Source organism: Miniopterus schreibersii (assembly GCF_964146895.1).
Source record: "Miniopterus schreibersii genome assembly, chromosome: 8".
In the NCBI taxonomy this organism is placed as follows: domain Eukaryota; kingdom Metazoa; phylum Chordata; class Mammalia; order Chiroptera; family Miniopteridae; genus Miniopterus; species Miniopterus schreibersii.
The window spans coordinates 39,549,586-39,569,530 of record NC_138109.1 but is presented as its reverse complement, the minus strand read 5'-3'; the positions used below and the strand labels follow the sequence as shown (position 1 = coordinate 39,569,530).

Genomic DNA, 19,945 nt, shown 5'->3' with positions numbered 1-19,945 from the left:
CAGCTGGTTCAATTTCAGTCACCTCTTGGCTCTCATGTCTATCTCTGAACAATTTTTGTTATACTAATATTTTAGTTATATCCTGCCTCCCTCAGGAAGTTGTAATGATCAAGGTACGGGCTGTAAGCAGGCTCCTTTATAAACTAGAGAAACCTGAAGATGGTGTGAAATCAACAGTATGATTATTACTGAGCTGCAGAGAGCTTTCCACAGCCCATGGCACTTTCGATTCATTCTCACAAGTGCTCCTCCCACTGTGTAGATCAAACAGCTGAGGTCAGAGTTGTCATGATCCTGCCCATTTGTTCACTCTTACATCCATCTAAGAACAATAAGAACAAGCAATTATGGAAAGGTGCTACAGCAGACATTGGGATAGATAACATGACAAGGTCACATGGCATCCAGTGGCAATAGCTGGGGAAAGCACTGAAACTTCCTGACTCAGTACCGTGGGAATGGTGATATCTCACACTTCAGCAGTTTCCAGGTATGGTTCTGATGAGAATAAAAGCCAATGGCTGAGGAGTTCAATAATTTCAATAGGAAAGGCTTAGAGATGGCAACTTAATCAGCCAGAGTGGCTGGTGGAGTTAGTTATTTGGAAAGTGTATCTGCACATCAAGCACACTGACTTTTACTTCGATTTTGTATGTATTTGGTGTGGAAAGGGCGACTGATAAAAAAATATTAAGCTATGCCACCCAAACCACCTCTTAATTCTGCCATTCCTTATGGTGATAGCCACAGTCAGTAACGGTCTAAGACTGAGGGGACTACACCAGGGGGTAAGAGTAAAAAGGAAAGTTGAAAGATAGAAGCAAGGGAAGTCCTTAGTAGCTTCTGTCTCTTGGGCCAAAGAAGAGGTACAGCTGGCCAAAATATCCCCTCCCAGAGAAGACCCTTTCCCATGAATCACCCTCAGGAATATTAATTCTCCACGTGATACTGGGGACATAGTATTCTATTAGCCTCCTTCCGTTAAGGAAGTCTGAAGCATTGTAACAGCTCCTGACTCAGTCGCCTCTGCTTCTCTCCCACCTGTACCCCGTGGCCCTACCCTGGCTGAATCGATCTTACCTCCTCAGGCCCAACAGGCTCACCTTTCTAAACTGCAGTTCTGTGTCCCTCAACTCAAAAATGTTCCCTGTACCATTTGATCCAGAAATTCCACTTCTAGGTATAGACACAAAAGAAAGCTGAGACTCAAACAAATAACTTATACACCGTATTCATAACAGCATTATACACAGGCAGTTGCCATATTTAGTCAATTATTACCATTTAAATGTATAATTTAGCAAAACTTCAGACTGTAAAACTGAGGAAGTCTATAGGGTCTGCCTGAATTACACATTCCTACCACTTCTTCCACATCCTTCAGCTCCACACAAAAATGAAATGAAGCCAAATATATCACAGCAAAGGGGACAGTGTACCAGATGCACGCAACAATCCAGATATATGCCGAGAAATAATGTTCCATTCATTCTCTCTCAAAAGAGTAAAAGCATCTTAATACCATTCCCTTTGCAGCTCTCCTCAAAGGTGAAATTTACAGCATATCACATTTTACCTTAAAAATGTATGTGTGTCATAATAATTTCATAGCTGAGTGCTTTATCAGCAATTTTTACATGAAAGGCATTTGGATTCTGAAACTATGTATAAAGGAAACTTCGCATTATAAGCAATAGGATCTACACACATTTTAAATTTTAATTTGGTAGTCCGTTTGTTTTTTAATTTGGCTTTTGCAATCACACCTGCTTGACATATGATTAAAATAGAGTGAAAATGAATGCCTAACACATTTGATGGCAAGGCTAAATTTTATGATCCCAGAAACAGAATCTCTTCCAGAAAGGAAATACAAAAGATTTCTTGAATTTATGAGTATGAAAAGACTGTGTGCTCCAAATTATTGCTAAGTATAATCCAAAACACTAAAAATATATATTTTTAGTCTCAGAGAATTTGCAGAGCAAAAACGGCGATGTCCTTCCTATAAATCAGTGGGACTGTGCAAATTGTTAGATTATCGAGACCAGTGCTTTCTGGCGCAAGACTCCTTCTGATTTGCTTAACTCTTCCAACACGGTTTTTCACGATGTGAAGTGTTAGCAGAGCCTCCTTACAGGATAGTCTTACAGGAGTGATTATCTCTAGCCTGCTGCACAAATTCACCGCACACAGGGTTTCTTTGTGTCCAAGGTGATTATAAGCTGGTTCCCCTGTAACAGGTCCTCTCGGAAGGCTCACACCTAACGTTCTCCAACCCCTCCTAGTATTTCCGCATGACGACCGGGATTCATGAACAACAGCATGCCCTGGCTTTAGTTTTCCTGTTTGACAAGCGACTGAACTTCAACAAGGAAGCCACTGAAAGAAAACAAAAATCCCCCTCTCGCTGCTACTCATTAGAGCCTTCCTAGAAAGGACAGAGCGCCCTCAAAACCAGTTAGAACGCAGATAAGACAGCTTAAGGCTGTGGCGAGCTTTACACATCTAACAAGCAACAGGTACTTATCCAAGCAACAGGTACAGAGCACAACACATAAGAAGTTGAACTTACATTCCTACACCCCAATGTGACATGTAATTTCAGCAGTATTTTCACAAGTCAACCTTTGAAGTCACAATGAAACTTAACTGGGTATTAGTAGAACTGAGGTGTATACCACGAACAAATCTTTGTACTTCTGTATATTTCTGCACAATTAAGAGATTGTGGGGAGCCAGAAACGCAACAATACTTATCATATACCAACCCCATTGGCGGCCGCCATCTGCACTATTGTTTCTACTGCTGATTTATTAAAATACCGCCCATCTCCACCAACTACCAGTGAGGATCCCTGGCGATCTTTTAGGTCTACGGAAAAGAATATGCTCTGCATAAAATTCTCCAGGTAGCATGGCTTTGCCTCGAAACAATAGGTTTTCTTCCGTAATCCACTAGTTCCCGGTTTCTGGTCATAGTAGGGAGCTGTAGCAAAAGTCAACAGAGGGAGAGGGCCTTCTTCCATTTCTCTGGATTTCCGAGAAATCCATTCATTAAAATCACTCATCTTTCATTTCCACCCCTGGGCTCAGCGAGGGTATCCAGAAAGCAGTCAAGAGTCCCCCAAACAGTCTGTCCAAACCGAAGCTGCAACAGTGTTGTCTGAGCAACTTAAATAGCGGTCTTGTCTGGATGATCGCCCTTGAGGAGGAAGCTGGATTAATTCCTTGTTGTCGTCGGCCCTTGTGGAAAAGTTCAGGGCCACCCACCCACCCACACCCACACACAAAGCAGATCTTCAAAGTTGTTTTGATGAGGACACTTCTGCCCACATAACCAAGCCAAATACCCTTCAATTATTTTTGCCTCATGTCCCGTTGGGGTGGAGATAGCTCCGAAGGGCGCTGCGTGCAGCAGACTGTCACAGACACCAGATGGCCGCCAGACTCCACTCTCAGGGCCCAGCCGCAGCCAGCGCAGGCCCAGCAAGCAGGCTCGTGAGGAAGCCACCCCGGTGTGGCTCCCGCCGCTCCTCACACCCCTCGCGCCAGGGCCTCTCTGGGCAGTCCTCGCCGAGAAGGCCATCTGAAGCTAAAGTTGTTTCTTGCCATCTAGCAAGTTAAAGGTCAATCTTAAAATGGAAGTGAGGAATCAGCGACCTCTGGTTTTCTTACATCACCGTCATTTTGATACCCAAGTGATTTTTTTACTTCCCACTTGCAATTCCAGTTAGAAGGGAGGGGGGGGATCATTTAACAGAACACATTTATGCATTGACTACCAAGGATTTAACAAAATACTATTCAGTTCTAGAACAGGCACACCTACAAATATGCCGTGAATGACAGACAGCGTGGTCATTCCCTTGAACTTACGGAAAAGTGGGGCACGAAGATGCACTGAGCCCTTGCAAATGTAAGCAGGAGCAGGGGGAAAAGTAGGTTTTTGGAGCACATGAGGTTTGACCAAGTTAGTATTTGGAAAAATACTATGAACATGAGATTAAACTTTGTGTTTTAATTTTCTCCATTTCAAATAGAGTTCACTTTTAAGAAAACGTTTTTAGTGAAGCAGTTTAAGTCCTTTGCATTTGAAGAACCTGAAGTGTTTTAAAACCTACTGCCTGAATATATTTGATGTCCAACCCCATTTGATCCCTGAGGTTTTATTAATAATCTATTTAAATGCATGCATGTGTGTTCTTTATCTGGTTCAGCAGGAGTGGTTAATTAAGCGCCACTGTCAAGGTTTTGGTGGACTTGTTTAGGATGCATGAAAAGTAAACCAGGACATGTTTGGGGAGTCTGACATGCACTGAGGAGTCAAGTTTTCAAGAAAAAAGCGAATAATCCAATGACAAACAAAATCTGAGTATGTTCCAGATTTTCACCAAGGTCCGAAAGCAAAGCAGTGCCGAGAGCAGCGGGCTGCCCTCTCTGAGGCACGAAGGCCCCGGTGTCCCAGTCTGTTCTGAGCAGGACCAGAACCAACAGCCCCGTGAGCAGAAAGCAGCTACCGGCAAGGGAGCATGTTCTCCTTCTAGTGACACACGGGCTGGCCCATGTGCAGGGAAGACCTCAAGACATAACATTTAAACAATTCACAAGACACAGCTATTCAGTTGAAAACCAGTTGGCTGAAGGATAGTGACTTTTTATAGCTTATTTTTGCTTAGTTTTTAAAACTAAGATTCTTTAGAAGTTAATTTACAAAGTAAGCTTGCTTTATTAACAGTTTTTACACACCTTCTGTTCTTCAACTTACTACAATGCAATTTTTTTTTTTAATTCACATTTTTTTAGGTTCCTGCCAAGTTTCCTCCGGTTTTCGATAGGCTTGCAAATTAGGCCAGCATATGCATCCTGACATATTTAATAATAGATGCAGATTCATGAAATATCAACCCAATAATCTTCTCATTGTGAATAACAGAGCAGCCAACCACTTAATTGGTAGTTTTCTTAACAAGGTCTTGAAATCCCAGGGTAGATCTAGGGATACTTGGTCATGAGGGTGCTCTGTGCCCACGCCCCCCAGCATGCTCTCTGCTGGTGGTCGGCCACCGTCCTGGTGACGTTCTTCCCTAATCTAGAACTAGAAGAATCACGTTTTGTTGGGTTTTTCCCCACACATTCATTTATTTTATTTATAGTTTGTGGTTGATCAGCTCCATAAAATGAGAAATTATGAAGACTCAAGGCTTAAGTATGCAAATTTAAAATAGACATTCAACACAAAATTACACTCCTAAGAGTAGGTTCATGCGCAGCATGAGATCCAACAGTAGATCTTGTTTCAAAGGATGTGAAAATCCTGCCCACACTGGATACTAGGACACCTCAGCTTATCAGTGTGCATTCATGTGAACCAAAACCTGTTTCTAAAAACATTTTTTCGCATTGTACCTGTTGTAAAGCTACACTCTTCTAGAATTAAGCCTACTCTTGGGCCTCCTGCCAGTTTCTAATGATCTAAAAACTGACTGATACAGAAAGTCTTCCAAATGTAAGTATTCTGATTCTTAAAGGTTAAAAAAAAAAAAAAATGTTTCTAAAAGTAGTTATTGCACACTTAACAATGCTGGTGTTATTCCAGTCTTGGCTTTCCAAATACTTGATATTCCCCCTTTGGAGTTCATTATTTGTTTGTCTCTTCATTTCAAGGTTTTTAAATGTACCTCCCCAGTCGGTCATCTTCATATTCAAAAATTACTTAACACAAGTGGAAATAGAGAGCAGTGTCTGAGCACTGAGAGATCGTATATGTCTATGGAAAAAGGTCACCAGGTAAACAAAGGGTCCCCCTCTTGCATGGGAATGTCTGTGTGGGAAAGTGCACAGTTTTAGTTCCCTGTGCATGAGGCAGCTGTAAAGCCAGGCATGGGCTGGGGAAGATTCCTGTCTCTCATGGCTCTCGCACACATTGATGAACACCCAGCAATTTAAATGCATACCAAATCTAAGGTTCTGAGGAAAGAGTTCTGTGCCCAAAACAGACAGCAATGTTTTCAGCAACTACATGTGTCTGTCGTGATGCTTGTCAATATACAAAACCAGACCCAAAAAAAAGACATAACCCTTACCCTAGAAAAGTATCTATTCTAAGAATGGGCCTGAGTCATAATTTTATGGACACTAAAGTGCTCAACCCCATATAAAAATATTACCAGAAGCAGCGATGTTAGATGGCCTGTGAAGTGTGGTAAAAAAGGAGAGGCATTAAAAGCATTAAGCTTCCAAAGACGCCCCGACTAAGTGGGACGGCTATTAAGGAACTCATTTGTTTGAGCTCTCCAGCAAAGGGTGAACTTCATCTTCGGGAGCGTTACTGTCGAGCATAGCGGGCCCAATTTGGCCTAATGAGTTCGCCTGCCATCGCCAGTACTCCTTCACAATGACACAAATTACATTTAAACCATGTGGGGGACTTAAGGATTACTTCCTTCAGACAAGGAACTTTCATACTGGTCTTGGGTCCAATCAATTTCACGATGGCAGAGCTATGAACCCCTTCGCTCCCGGCCTTGCAAAGACTTCAGCTCCCATCCTGATCAGCAATGATGCCTTCCTACTAGAACACAGCAGACACAGTAGACTTGCCAAGCCTTTATTCATTCTACCCTTCTTTGTTTCTTTCCGGCAATAAGTATTTATTATGTTCCAGGGCTCACAGCTAATGCTGAACCCAGGGCCTAAATAGATTCACCTCTTCATTCCAAGAGTTCTTCTTTAGCAAGTGCCACAGGAGTGGGCACAGAGCATGGAACTGCTAACCCTGTCTCTAAGCGCAAGCACTGGAAAGAAAGCTACTAATTGGGCTAAAAGCAGCAGGGGTCATCAGACCCTGGGGACCGACGCCCTGAGCTTGTGACTGGCTGCAGGTGCCTGCCCCTGACTGCTTGTGGTATTTGAGCCCAGTGACAGGACACATAAGCTGGGAAAAAGTCATTCATTTCTCCAATACTCAAGCATGTGTTAAATGCCAGCTCCAGGGTAGGCACTGCAGGATAGTGTGAGGACCACAGGTTTAGGACCCAGATACAGCCAGGGTTCAACCCTTTGACTCTAAAACATATGAGAGGTACAATCTTGATCACGTTACTCAACTGAACTGAGCCTGTAAAATGGGGATCGCTCTCAAGGTTGTTCTGAGAATTGAAGCAAGTAACATATGTGAAAACACTCAGTACTATGACTAGCATGTAGCAAATGGTCAGTAAATGTGAGCCCCCTCACCCTACCGATTCTCAATTTCTTCACCTCTAAAGTGAGCAACTTCAGTCAACAGCAAGACAGTCAAGAGTACCTTTTACTAGTTGGGTGACCTTGGGCAAAGTACTTAAGCCCTTGGTGCCTTCATTTTCTCATCTTTGAAATGGGGATTGAAAATAGTACCTACCTAGACTCATTATGGTGACCATTTCACAGTACATACAAATACCGAAACATTATACTGTACACCTAAAACTAAGAGAATGATATATGTAAATTATGCTTCAATTTTTAAAAAATGCATCTCTCCTTAAAGAGAGTTTAAAAAAGAAAACAGTTCCTGCTGCATAGGTTTGTTGCGTAAAGATACAATGAGTTAATAAATGCAAGGAGCTTCACACTGGCTGGTTCTAGGGCCTTGTGAGCCCTATATAAGTGTTAGCTTTTATTACTATCCTAAACCAACCTGAGAAATGTAGCTGTGTTTCATACCTATTTATGGGTATATGCATTTTAATAGAGGTAGGAAATGTTCTTTAAAGAAAAGGAAAAATTACAGTCAACTATAAAGAAGGTACAAGGCCAGGAGAATTATAAGGGCCAGATGGCTTAGAGCTGTACAGAAATCCAGGTTCAAAAAAGTCCTGAAGCTATTTTGAAGTTAAAGACAAAACAGCTGCCTCAGAGTATGTACATCCTTTAGCATCTGTTGGTCTGCTGTCCATCTGTTTATCCACCCATGTACCCGACAGTTACTGAATATATGGACTTACTGCATTCATTTCACCAGGCACTGTGCACCACGGGAAGGTGCCAGACTCAAGTTGTCAAGAAACTTTTGGTCTAAAAGGAAAGATAGGTAAGCCAACAAATCATTTAGAAATGGAGTAAAAAGAGCTAATCTGTCAGCTTACAAGGGGCCTATGAGCACTCAGAGGAGACAGAGAAGTTACAGAAGGGATTCCCCACCTCTACAAATGCCATTCTGGATTTGTGTGCTTAAATCTAAAAACAATCTTGCTAATTTGGTCTTACACAACAAACCTCCTATGTAGTAGGTACTATTTTTTTTTTTAACTCTAAGAGAGGTTTTTTTTTTTAATTGAGGTATAATTCACATATATCCTTCTACTACCTTCTACTAGGGCTTAGCAATCCCTTTCATACATGATGAACATATGAGGAGGACTCCTGTTTTATTATAAATTACCAGTCTTCAACCATTTTGACCTATAAAAACAGCAATGTATATGGTTCATATAAAATTCTTATGTATATCTTTTTAAATTTCCTTTTTTGGAATATCCTCAAGAAAATTTTCCATTTAAATCCTTTCAGAATATTCATTTGGAGCTAACAGAATATTTTTCCACTTTTAGCTATTACCAAAAACTCTGTGTTAAAATCCCCTGGTAGAAAACGGTCTACCTAAAGAATTGCTTTCTTTTCAAATCATTCATGGTTGTATGTTTCCCTCTTGTGGTAGCAAAAGGAAAAACAGGCAAGTTTTCCCACAGCCTCACAAGGGGGCGCACTATCTGGCTCCAGCAGCACTACACAACTTTAGGGGGGCCCATTCGTCTGGAATACAATGGGAACCATGCTCCCTGGAGAGTTGTGGCAGACAGTGGTTGGCACTCCATGGAACACACTCTGGTTACCGGGGGGGGGGGGGGGGGGGGGGGGGGGGGGGGGCACAAAGAGTGTAGAGGTAGTCAAATAATGGTGGCAGGCAACCAGACTTCAGGTGCTGAGCATACAATAGAGTATACAGATGTCACATAAAGTTGTACACCTGAAATACATGTTATTAACCAATGTTACTCCAATAGCTTTAATAATTTTTTTTTTTTTCCTTTAGAACAGTCTCGGCACACTGATAGAGCCTTAATGTGTTGCTGGACAAATACTGTGACCCAGTCCACCTTACAAGTAACTTTTGAGTTTTGCTTACCAACTCTCTAAGATTCTGCCTTCCCACTGGGGTCATAAGATAATTCTGAGACTGGGTCCTGGGCTAGTGGTGTATAAAGTGAACTTCAGGGGTTAAGGACCCGTGTGGTGTTAACTCATCATGCTGCTTGTCGCCTCCTCCCTTCCTGCAATGCGGGAGCTCAGACAGTTCTGTTTTAAAGTCTAAGCCCATGGTCTTATTTCCCACAAGGGACTCTTTGTTTAGCCTGGGCTGCTCCCTCGGCGTAGAACGTCTCCACTTCTCCCTGGCTTCCTCTTCATTACCCTTCAGGACTTGGCTTCATTGCATCTCCCCTAGAAGCTTCCTCTGACCACCTCTCCATGCGTCCCTCCCTAGGGCTCCCAAGGACACACCAGGAGGCACTTGTCACACTCTATTGCAATGCCCGCTGGCCGCTAAGCCCCACAGGAAGCGGGAGACTGTGTACGCACCTTGCATGCCCCAAATGCACAGCACTAAACAGCAACAAGAGAATGCTCAGTAATGTCTGAGAGGTGGAAAGCACCCCCTCCAGTACTGTTCCGGAGAAGGTGCTGGAGCAAGCCGACCCAAGCAACTATTTACTAGAACCACTGCCCTAAAACCCTCGTGGGTAGACCCGGCATGCAAACACCAGACACTCTCACTAGTACTTAAGCTACTCTGGGGCAATTGTGCTTATTTGGGGGATGGCCGCTGTGTTCTTTTGAGATGAGACAACTGAGTATCAGGCAGATAACATATTACTGAAAACCTAAAGTTACATAGAACAGGTCCCCCACCCACCCCCAGGCCCTGTGCATGAAACACTCTCTATACAAAAGACACTTCTGTTCAGAATTTTATAGGCTGACAGCTGTGGAGCATCTTGATAGGTCATTGACACAGCTGAGAACAAGAGAAGGTGAAACTGAGAAGGTGCGAGGTGGCTGGGGGACCGTCGGCAAAGAGAAGTTTAAAGTGCCTGTATTTCCCATCAAAATCCCCACTGCCCAATGGAGCAGCCTGCTTACTATGACTATGTGTGAGGCATTAGGCTAGGTAACTTCCTATGCATTATCTAATTATTTCCTAAACATACCTCTATGACATACTACTTTAATTTTATCAGTGAGTAAAGAAAATAAGAGTTTGAGAAGTTTGCCTAAGATGAAACAGCTAATAAAAGTATATCCAGACATCAGCCTCAAGTCTGTCTGACACCAAAGTTATACTGCAATGAAATTCTAACGTAAAGAAATGATTTTGATATCCTGCTAACCTCAAAATGGTGTGATAGCTTTACTTTTTGGTTATTCTTTAGCCATCTGAGCTTTGGACTTTGACAGATGCTAGATAAAACTGCATGTTGAGATTCGTTTTGGCAGGAGGCTGAGCTCAGTTCAGTGAGGTGACTTTCCTAGAGCAATTTCAAAATGACCATAACAACTCACCTTTGGGTTGCACCTTAGAGTGCCCCAAACTTTCACAAGCCCATTATTTAATTTTCATAAACTCTGTTGTAGGGCAGATATTAGAATTAATCCCATTTTACAAGCGAGAAAACTGGGCTTTAGACCAGTTAAGAATAATACATGACACTGCACAGTCAACTGTACAACTGAGACTTGAAACTTTCAATTCCAACCCATCACTGTGAACTCAAGTTATTTGGTAAGATTAGGGAGCCACCAAGTGGCATGTCTTCCATTTAGCATTATGTCAAGAGTCTACAGAAGCACTGTGGATCATGGAGCTCTGGAATCTCCTTGCCAATTATTACCATTAGTATATTTTCAAGTAGGACTACAAAGGTATTAGTTATATGCATGAAACCAGAGACTGGGCCTTGCCTCCACCGTCACATCCCGCTTCACTAAGGTTTCCCTGATTCCTCCTTATCATTCTCGTTGGCCTCAAAAATCACCCCGCCTGTGAAGACATCCTTGTTCTTTTCTTCCCCCCCTCAGAGTGGAGCTGGGTGACTCTCCTCTGTCCCCATGACTCCCTGAATATCTCCTCTCATTCAGTTGCAGTGGGTTGAATGGTAGCCACCCCCACCCACCTCCCCAAATATATGTCCGCCCAGAACTTGATCATGTGACCTTATTTGATAAAAGAGTCTTTGCAGATGTAATTAAGGGTCTTTCGAGGAGACCATCCTGGAATACCCAAGTAGGCCCTAAATCGAATAACAAGTGTCCTTAAAAGAGACAGAAGAGAAGACGCACAGAGACGGCCACATGAAAGCGGAGGAAGAGACTGGAGTTACGCAGCCACAAAGCCAAGAATACTTGGAGCCGCCACAAGCTGAGAGGGGCAAGGAAGACTTCTCCCCTAGAGCCGTTACAGGCCAACACCTTGATTTCAGACTTCTGGTCTCCAGGACTGTTAGAAAATATGTTTCTGTAGTTTTAAGTCACCCAGTTTGTAGTCATCTGTCAGCAGCCAAAGGAAACAAATGCCCTAGTATTCACACCATACTTTTGTAACCACCTATGGATGCTCCTCTACTAGCATGAGCATCCTAAGACTTTGTCTCATTTATCTTTGTACCCCAACCATCTCACGCAGCTTCTGGTGCACAGAGTGCTCAATGATGGTCAACAATGCTGTGGCTTGAACAAATCCATGCAGCCCAGGTCTGCAGCAATGTCAGCAGGCATTTCTTACAGCTTCCCACCTGGAACATGGCACTGGTCTGGGTACATCCTAAAATATCCATCTCTGACTATCCACTGTTAACTCATTACTCCAACAAGGTGAAGGTCTGACATCAATGGGCCTGTGACTGAGACTTACAGCAACTGTGAACCTCTGCCTCGCAGGTCGAATTCAAAAGATACCATGTGGACAACGATAGGACAGGACATCCAGGTGGTGGGAGAAGACGCTCCCTCTGCTCCCTCTGCCCTCCAGTGGCCTCAGCATTTGGAATAATCATAATAATTGAGACTCATCAGAATCTTCTGTTTACTAAAAACAATGTCAGGCTCTGCAATAAGTGCTTCACAAGTACCTCACATGAATCTTTCAAGGCAGATATTATTAGTCTTTTTATACCAAACCTACATACGGGGAACTGGCTAAACTGTGTGGTAAGTGGTTTTCTTATGGATTTGATAGCAGAAGGCTTGGCAGCCCCCTTGTGGCCTAGCTCAGGGAGACAATTTGTCTTTAGTGACAGGTGCCAACCTTACTACCAATTCCACCTGAGTTTCCTATACCTATTTCCCTTCTGTTTCTTTTCTTAAATGGCTTTCCATTCGCTCCACAGAATGCATTTCTCAACGTCCCGGGGAGGTGGTATAACATGATAGTTTTCCTACTAAAGCTAAAGATCTTTCCCCATCTCCATCCAGGTATGCCATCCCAGCTCCATTTTCTGGCCTCTTTGTAACCATGGGACGATCTCTTGGCAGTCAGGCAGAAGCAGGCTTAATATCTAGGTTTCTGTGGCTTAGAGTTGACAGGACTCTCATCCTAGGTCAGGGCCGTTTTGTCTACTTGTTTTAGCAAACCTCCCCATTGTGTACAATTTGTAAATGCCTAACCAGAGCATGCTTAGATGCTTACAGAATGGAAGAGAATGGTGTCCCTAGGCCACCATGGTAGACTGCAGAAGGAAAGCAGAGGCCAGACTGTCCCAAAGCATGAACTGTCTTCTCAGACCCTCTCAATGGGGCAGTGTGCTTGTACAGTATAAAATATGGTAACTCATTTTAAAGTTTTGCCAGACTGTTTTCATATAAACTAATGTCACCTCCTTCAATACAATCACCTTGGAAAGCAACGTATTTGTTCGAGCAATGCTGACACGGTATTAACATTTCTGGAACTCTTTTGGGCAACTGGCTTTACAGTCCGTGGCACTTTCTTTGAAAGTCTTCAGTCATAACAAATGTCATCCTTGGAGAATAGATCTGAACTTTGAAAAGAGAAAAAAATTGGTTGGAGCCATGTCTAATGAATAAAGTGGGTGATCAAATCTTGTTACTTCGTTTTAGGTGAAAAATGAGGCATGACTCTAAAATAATGTGACTGGTTTTCCTAGGTGACCCATAAACCGACTGGCTGAGAAATAATTCCCAGAGAGGAGCTGCAAATGCTTCAAGCACTAGGATAAGTGTACGGTTCCCAGAGTGGTGATTTAGCAGAGTACAATACTAATTTGGATATATAAGTTCAAGTGTGTTTGTAAAAAAGGAAACCTGATTGCTTACACTCATGGAAATGAAGAAGCTATTCTCCTGGAGAAACTTCTCCCTTTTTTTGACAGCCTGGTCTGCTTTGGACAGGGAGTCTGCCGAGCAAAACAGACTCATCTCATGCAGAAAGCCTTCGCTGGCCACACTACCCCTCGACAGGCGGCCCCACCCCAGGCTGGGGCAAGCACTCCTGCCCTGAGCCCCCCCCAGCCATCTCTTTTCCTTCAGGTATTAGTTCTTACACTAGACAGTGGCGATTGCCTCTCTGTGTGTCAGTCCTCTCCCATTCAACCAGTCTCCTTGAGAATGGGGTCATATTCAACTCTGGGTCTCTATGCTCAGGGCAGTACACACAGAAGCCCCCAGGCTGGGACACGGATTCCTGTTCTGGACACAAACCCTCTGCCTTTGCTTCTCATGCTCCTGGGGGCTTCGCTTGGTAAATAAACGTCTTCTGTCGGACAACCAAAACTGAACACTTAGTCCATGTAAAATCCATCCATATAAATTTGTAGAGACGTAGGGTAGGCTAGTGGTTGCTTAGTTATGTCTGAAAACATAGGGGAGCAAGAGGGATCAACTGCTAATACATGGGCTTCTTTTAGGGTCACAGAAATATAGTAAAATTAGATTGTGCTCACAGCTGCAAAAATCTGTAAATACGCTAAAAATATTAAATTGTATACTTTAAATGTGTGAATTGTGAGGTATGCAAATTATATCTCAATAAAGTAGCTTACTTTAAAAGTCCTCCACGCCCCGCCGGGCGTGGCTCAGCGGTTAAGCGTCGACCTACGATCTAGGTGATCAGGGTTCGATTCCCAGTCAGGGCACATGCCCGAGTTGCGGGCTGCAGCCGATCAATGACTCTCTCATCATTGATGTTTCTAGCTCTCTCTCTCCCTCTCCTTTCCTCTCTCTGAAATCAATAAAGATATATTTTAAAAAAATAATAATAAAAAATAAAAGTCCTCCACAATGGGAGTATTTGTGCCTTGGTTGCTTTCTAAGAAGGAGGTTAGAATACATGATGGTCAAGGTCTCTTCTAAGAATCTACTTCTGTATGGAAAATTAAGTTTCTGTCATCTCTCTGTAACTATCTCACTTGAAAGTGACTGAGCGGTTTTCACCAAATTTGGAAAGCATGTTTAAGATAGCGAGGACTGTCAGTTTTTCCTCAACACCGATGCTCCCTTTCATTTAGCTTGATATCCACAATGTTTAGTCTGACACATGGCACCCAGAACACTACTTATATTTCCTAGCTTCCCTTGTTGCTAGAATAGGCCTTAGACTAAGCTTTAACCAATGGGACACAAGTGAAATTATGTACAGTCTCTGAAAAAGGAGTGCTTTTCATCCTGTCTCCCCTTCCTATTGGCCATACTGACCCTACAGGGGTTTGCAGCCATTGTGGATCATGCAGATCAGGGCAACTCACAAGGGAAGGCTGAGCAATGAAAGAAAAGAAACATGGGTCCCCTTATACAATGGAGCCACCACACCCATACCCAGTGGAATGCCCATACCCAGTCTACTAGAAAGACCTCTGTTACTATGAACTTTTATTTTGGTTAAGTAACTTATCTGAAACTGCTACAGCAGCCAAATCTACATTTTAACTAATAATAAAATTTGGTATTCTGTACCAAAACAGAATCCAAAGCGTGTGGCATAGGCATACTTTTTGTACTATGGCAAAAGCATTACCACTGCCACCTTGGAAGGCAGACCACTGGCCAACCAACTCTGTAGCTCTAGGCAAATGGTTGGGAGAATTCACAAGAGGTGTGTAAGGTGACTGCTTCTTGCCACAATACAGAAAGGAGCTCAGGCAAGGCCGAGCTGCTCTGCAGGCATATATGGAGGTTATGGCTCTGCTAATGGGTTTTCTTTGTGGATTGCGAACACTACAGCTGGTGACGGCTCCACTTACAACTCTGTATTTATTGGAAGGAATCTGGGGCTCCTCTCCTGGGGTAGAGTGATGTGTTTCATGGGTGGAAAGAAGAATGGGCATGATTATCTGCATGGCAAAAGAGTGGCCCATGGTAAACATTTCTAGTTGCCCCTGGGATTTAAAGACATACATATTGTATGACATATTTTGTTTTCCAATGTGGTACTTTCCTAAAAGATTTTAAGGATGATTTTGACTATACTAAAATTTCGCCTTCCATTCTAACTTGAGACACCATCCCATGATAAAATGTGACGTCCCAGTATTACTGGATGACAGCTAATGGTTTCTTTCCCCCATTGACTTCAGGGAGGCCAGCTGATCCTAGAATTATATTCTACTGGCTGTTTTTGTTTTTTATGTGAATCATCAAAGGAAGAAAAACAGTCATGTTGTAATGTGGATTTTGCCTCTTTCTTCACATTGTGATTCCATGAACTGGTTTCCATTCGATCTAAGTGTGAGAAAGTGGCTTCAGCCCAAGTAGGAAGGTCTGCACATGTCTCCTCTCCAAATGCTCACTTACATAAAACCTCCCTCAGACTAGCAGTGTCCTCAGCCACTCCCAGTGGGAGCCCGGTATTTAGAGCCCAGTCCTGGTGTGTCTGTACTGTCACATCTCTCAAATTCTAGGAACAGAAAGGGCAGTTCCCCATCTCTGTTCCTGACTCTGTGACCTGTGACACCTGAAATCTTCACTGTAGCGAGGAAATAAAGCAGTGCGTGTGGAATCTCGTAAAATATAAAACATGAGGTGTGTTTTTAGTGCGGTTAATTCTTGTAGAGTATGTAACAAAAATATAGATTTGGGGGTAAGGGAGCTTCCAACCTACCTCTGCAACATGCTATGCTCTCTCACATTTGGTTCCACCTGGAACACTCTTTTCTCTTCACCTCCAGGTCTGGGTGTAGTTGTCACTTCCCTGCTCCCTATGCCTGAATCACGTGCACCTCTTTTCTGCTGTGACAGCCTGCCTTGCTCACCCCTATCATAGCTCTGACTGCACCTTGTAGCAGTTGCTGGTTTGCTGTCTGTAACCCACCTGTCCTCCAACACAAACCTTCTCGACTCTAAGTCCCAAGTGGGGGAGGACTCACTGGGCTTGTCTGGTTCTCTGTGTTATCCTAAGAGTCAGCTCAGTTTAACTGATGGGTTCATTGTGAGCTCTCCGCAGTGTCTGTGACCTTCACTCTGGTGGGTTTGGCCTAAAAAGCGTTCAATGAATTTAGCAACCAGAAAGTCAGTAGTAACCTTGGCGAGAAATTTTAGTGGAGTGGTGGAGAAAGCAGAAGCCAGATTGTAGTATAGTGGGGTGGGAAGTGAATGGGAGGTGAGAAATCAATGATGGTGAACACAGCCAAGTTTTATAAGGATTGGCCTAAAGGGGTGAAAGCAATAGGGCAGTCGCTAAAAGGTGACAAGGTTTTAAGAACATAATTTTTTAGTCTTAGCTAATTCTTTCCTTCCCACCCCACACTACTACCAAATAGACAATTTTCCACCTGAACCCCTAAAATTCTTACTATTCTATAAGCTCCTTAAGGACAAGTCTTGTGTCCGAATTGTCTTTTTACTCCACACATTTCTCTGTGAACGGCTCAGTGTTTGTTGAACGAATGAATTAAATGCAAATTCAACACAGGTGATAAAGAAAAATGAAGGGATCTACTGGGACACAGCTAGTTTTTCTTTCAAGAGAATTTGAGGTTGTCCAAAAACTCGAGCATGAATAAAACAAATCCAGACAATATTTGGCCCAGGGAGGCGGACATAGGTTAGTTAGGTCCAGTTTAGATTTTGGAGACTACTGGAAAACAGATCTTTAGATTTAAGGGTCCCTTCATTCCCAGAAGCTGTGCAAGTTCTGTACTGTGTTCTCTGTGCTGCCATTACAGTTTCTGCAAAGTATTTAACCTGCCTAAGCGGCAGTTTTCTCCTTGGCAGCTTGAAGATGCCCACAACAGCACTGACTCACAGGGCTGCAGTAGATGAGTTACTACAAGTGAAGGGCTTCTCGTGGGGCTTGGCAAAAGGGCACTAAATATGTTAATAAGATAAGTAAGGTACTACTAAAATGAATTAAACTATTATTAAAGGGAATGAGTTTCAGAAGACTCGGGTAAAGGTCAAATCTTATTTCAAATACAGAAAGAAAACGTGTTCTTTAGAAAAACTCGTCAGAAAACGTTTTATAAAAGTGAGTGAACAATCCGCCCTGATTTACCTACTTTATAAATGCGTTTTTTCCCCATGTATCAGGTTTACTGCAAAATCTACTTCCAAGTTTCACCTATTCGAGTGAACCTGCCCAATTAAGTCCGTTAACGTTCCTTATCGAGGGGCAGAGAAGGGACACAAAGTGTTGCCTCAATTTCCTGGCCTGCCACAACTGCCTGCCCAGAAGCGCCCTGGGGTATGTGGTTTCTGTTCCAATGAAAACTCAGCTCCAGCCCTCTCCGAGGAACAGATCCAGAAGCACCAGCCGGCAAAACCAGCCGGTTCAGAACCCTGGGCCCCAGCAACCAGGCAGCGCCAGGCCAGGAGCTCTGTCCCTAAGCAAACTAAGGGGTGGGGACCGAGACTGCAGCCATCTCCCCGGCTCCGCAGGCCCGACCCGCCAGGGGGCGCGCGCCCCGCCGTCCTGCCCCCGAGCGCGGGGCGCTGAGCCAGGGAAGCCCGGTCCCGGGCGGCAACGGAAGGCACCCGGGGCTGGGTGCGAGCGGGTTCCGAGCAGGGCGACCGCCCTCGGCTCGGTAACAGTATCTCCGGCCGCAGGAAAGGTTAACGTAAATGTCAGAGGCCCTGCTGGGGGAGGCGGGCGGGAGGCAGGGAGGCGAGATGGGAGGAGCAGAAGGCGGAGGAGGGGTTCCCCAAGGTCAAGCCCTGCTCCCCCGCCCGCGCCCTGCCCCCAAGGGAGTCGGGAGAGCAGCTCGGCAGCGCTACGTGGCCACGGTCCCGCACACGGCGACCTGCCCCGGCCTCGGGGCGCGCGGCCGCGAGCGCAGCGCAGGCAGCGGGGGTGGAGACCGGGGCGGCCGCGCGCGGAAGAGGCCGGAGCGCGGCGAGGCGCGGGGGCTGCGGGGCGGGCGACTCCCGCCGCACGTAGCGCACGGCCCGCGCCCCGGGTCACGCGGCCCGAGGGCCGCGCGTCGCTCACCCCGTTGGCGGCGGCGATGCGCACGATGAGCTGCACGGCGTCCTTCATGTAGAACCTGCCGTCCCCGCCCACCACCAGGGTGGCCTCCTGGCGCTGCGCCGGCTCCACGGCGGCGATGATACTCTGGATGAAATTCTCCGCGTAGTTGGCGTTGCTCTGGAACACCTTCACCCGCTTCCGCAGCCCGCTCGTGCCCGGCTTCTGGTCCGGGTACGCCTGCGTCTTAACGGTCACGATCTTCACCATGTCGGCGCCTTGCTGCCCGGAGCCGGGCGGACTCTGCTCAACCGAGGGGCGGCCGGAGCTGCGGCGGCAGCTGTTCTGGGGCGCGGGCGGGGCAGGGGCGACGCGGGCTCGCCGGCCCCGCTCCTTAAAGGGACCGGGCCTGGGCCCGCCCTCCGCCGCAGCCCACCCCCCGGCAGCTGTCCGTGGGAGGGGAATGGGGCGCGCACGCCTCCGGGCCGAACGAAAGGGGGCGGGGCCTCTGACGGGCCAGGCCGCCCACCCCCGCCCCCGCCCCCGCCCCCGCCCCCGCCCCCGCCCCCGCCCCCGCCCCCGCCCCCGCCAAACCGCTATAAAATCAAGTCCTCAACTCCTCCCGGAACGGGAGGGCAGAGCTTGGGGTAGGGGCCAGGTCGTAGGACGAGAACTTGACGCAGGTGAGAGAAATACAGAGCATAACGATTTGCTGTGGCTGGGCCAGAGTATCCCAGGTAAACAGTTCCCTGGACACCTGTTCTGAGGGATAAAAGTGCAGCCTTAACTGGATTTTGGCTCCTCGTTTCTTCATTCTCTCTCCAAATATCAGGGTATTCGTGTTAGAAAAAGAAGTCAGCTCTAAAGGTCTAATTCTTCCTACTACGCTCCATGTCACTTCCACTGGTTAGGGTGGGTATACGAATAACTAAGGTTCCCTGGATAGAATGTTTCTAATCCTTGCTCAAGGACAGGGATTCCGCCCCCCCTCCCCCTTTTATGCTTACAAAACCGAGATTCAAAAAATTAAATGGTTCATCCAGGCCATAGAGATAAGTACATGCGGGAGGCCAACTCACATGGGTGTGGCTCCAAAACCAGGGCTCTTACCATGATTTGCCTGCCGTTGTCACCAGCTTTAACAAGTAGGAAATAAGTGTACAGGGAGGACTTGGTAAATGTGGGTACGAATAATATAAGGTAAGGCCGAGTATGATTACCATCCAAACACGCCAGTTATTCACGTAATAGAAGTTTGGTGAAGAGATCGAAGAGGACTGGGGTGGCCACAAAGGGTTCATGGAAGAGAGTCAAGGAAAGGGACTGACCACTTAGTAGGAATCTTGAGCTCAGCATCTCCCTCGATTTGCTGAGAGTGATTGTCTCCTCTGCTTGGTGAAGTGTGTCATTTTGGTGAAGTGGGGAAAAACTGACTTTTTCCTCCTACTTACAAGATATGTGACCTGGGGAAAGTTAATATCTGTGGGCATCCAT

General features: G+C 45.3%; 1 protein-coding gene across 2 annotated transcripts in view; it reads right to left on the bottom strand.

The window, feature by feature from the left end:
- PGM1 (phosphoglucomutase 1) overlaps positions 1-18,936 on the bottom strand; it is a gene marked incomplete at its 5' end in the record, with an annotated part of 46,757 nt that extends 27,821 nt beyond the window's left edge. The window contains one exon of one of the 2 annotated variants that reach the window (XM_081144416.1): positions 18,476-18,936. In XM_081144416.1, coding sequence (XP_081000542.1) covers positions 18,476-18,721 — 246 coding nt within the window. Of the gene's footprint in view, positions 1-2,771; positions 3,072-18,475 lie in introns of those variants that run through there. The other variant, XM_081144417.1, reaches the window with a different exon arrangement.
- Between the last annotated feature and the right edge of the window lie 1,009 nt (positions 18,937-19,945).